The 1978-nt window shown below is 33.1% G+C and overlaps 1 protein-coding gene across 1 annotated transcript; it reads left to right on the forward strand.

Moving 5' to 3' along the window:
- Positions 1-417: 417 nt before the first annotated feature.
- On the forward strand, positions 418-1335 carry LOC127666012 (olfactory receptor 5AC2-like). Its single transcript, XM_052158692.1, has one exon. The coding sequence runs from the start codon at positions 418-420 to the stop codon at positions 1333-1335; it is 918 nt and encodes a 305-aa protein (XP_052014652.1).
- The last annotated feature ends 643 nt before the right edge of the window (positions 1336-1978 follow it).

Below are 1978 nucleotides of genomic sequence, written 5' to 3' on the forward strand. Positions count from 1 at the left end.
TGGACTTGTTTTAAAAATAATTTAGTATATAGTCTATTTCCCTTTTGCCATTCTAAATTTTATACAAAATATACATTATAAATGTATTAAAGTTAAACATAATCTAAATATATATTGAAATATTATAACTGTATTAAAGTTAAACATAATCTAAATATATATTAAAATATAAGGTCATTTGAATTGATGTCTATGATCTCAATTACTTTTCAGATAATTGCATGTTATAAAATATATATCAAATTGTTCATAAATTGTTTCCTATTTCAGGAAAGCTTTGAAAGCAGAGACAGTTCACTTTTTTCTTTCTTATTTGTTAAGGAGCATCTGACACTTGTGAAAGTGGACTATTATCTGATATTTTTCTCATTGAGTCTTGGTTATATTTTCGTTGTCTCATCTCTCTGAGGGGGTGTGATGGAAGGAAACAGCACCCTGCTGACCAAGTTTGTTCTCAGAGGAATAACAGATCGTCCAGAGCTGCAAGTCCCCCTGTTCCTGGTGTTCTTCCTCATCTACATCACCACCATGGTGGGCAACCTTGGCTTGATCTTTCTCATCTGGAAGGATCCTCATCTTCACACTCCCATGTACTATTTCCTTGGAAATTTAGCCTTTGCTGATGCCTGTACTTCATCCACTGTGACACCAAAGATGCTTATGAAATTTTTAAATAAGAATGACATGATATCCATGGGTGAGTGTTTTGCCCAATTTTATTTTTTTTGTTTCAGTGCAACTACGGAAATTTTCCTCCTGGTAGTGATGGCCTATGACCGTTATGTAGCCATATGCAATCCTCTGCTCTATCTAGTGGTGATGTCCAAAAGACTCTGCACTGTGTTAATCAGTTTATCATATATAATTGGTGTTCTAAATCCTATAGTTCATGTGGCACTATTATTCAGATTAACATTCTGTAGGACTAACGTTATTGATCATTTCTACTGTGAAATCTTGCCACTCTATACAATATCTTGCACAGATGCATCTCTTAATTCATTTCTTCTTTATATTTTTGCTTCTTCCATCCAAATCAGTACCTCTATGACTATCATAGTCTCTTATGCCCGTGTCCTATTTGCTGTCCTGAACATGAAGTCTGAGAGGGGCAGAAGGAAAGCTTTCTTCACCTGCAGTGCTCACCTGCTCTCTGTCTCTTTGTTCTATGGTACCCTCCTCTTCATGTATGTGAGTCCTGGGTCAGGATCAGGTAAACAAAAGGATAAAATATATTCTCTGTTCTACACAGTTGTGATTCCTCTGCTAAATCCCTTTATTTACAGCTTAAGGAACAAAGAAGTTTTGTGTGCTTTGAGAAAAGTCATTAAATAATAAATACTTTCTGAATATTTCAAAGTTTTTACCATAACTCTCCTTTCTTTTGAATTCTATTGTAATATTTGATTTTGTATTTTATGCGTAATTGAAAATTTACATATCCTTAAATGAAAAATACAAATTTAGATGGTGAATGACTGTCTTAGAAATAAGGTTATAAAAGTTGGACTTAAAAGCAAATCGAGATTTTCATTCTTTTGATATTCATACTCACTGTAAAATTTACTTCATTAGATACTTCATTAAATTATTAAGTTGTATGTTTTAAGATTTGTATCACAACACTCTCAAGTTTTTAATAAATAAAAAGCAATTTCAGGCTGCATAAATGATTTGCTTAATACCTATTTTCTCTCCTAAATAATTTTTTTTTCATGAGGAGTAAGGTAGACAGATACACTGTACTTCCTGTCATGAGCCCCATGAAATCTACAGCGTTGTTAAGAAATATTCTTACCATGATTGTTTATAATTTCTCTGGGAGTTGAAAAAATATGAGAACGAGGCCATCATGCTGAATTGTATCAGCTGCAAAAACTACAGTCTACAAAATCTGAGAACATGATTGTACTATTTACTAAAACTTCTGAAGGCAAAAGGAGCAGAACTGTTGTAGTGAATGTGAAATGGTTCCATA

The sequence above is a fragment of the Apodemus sylvaticus genome, chromosome 15, assembly GCF_947179515.1.
Source record: "Apodemus sylvaticus chromosome 15, mApoSyl1.1, whole genome shotgun sequence".
NCBI lineage: Eukaryota > Metazoa > Chordata > Mammalia > Rodentia > Muridae > Apodemus > Apodemus sylvaticus.

Coding starts and splice junctions, on each gene's coding strand:
- LOC127666012 (XM_052158692.1), top strand. CDS start 418: ATGGAAGGAAACAGCACCCTGCTGACCAAGTTTGTTCTCAGAGGAATA.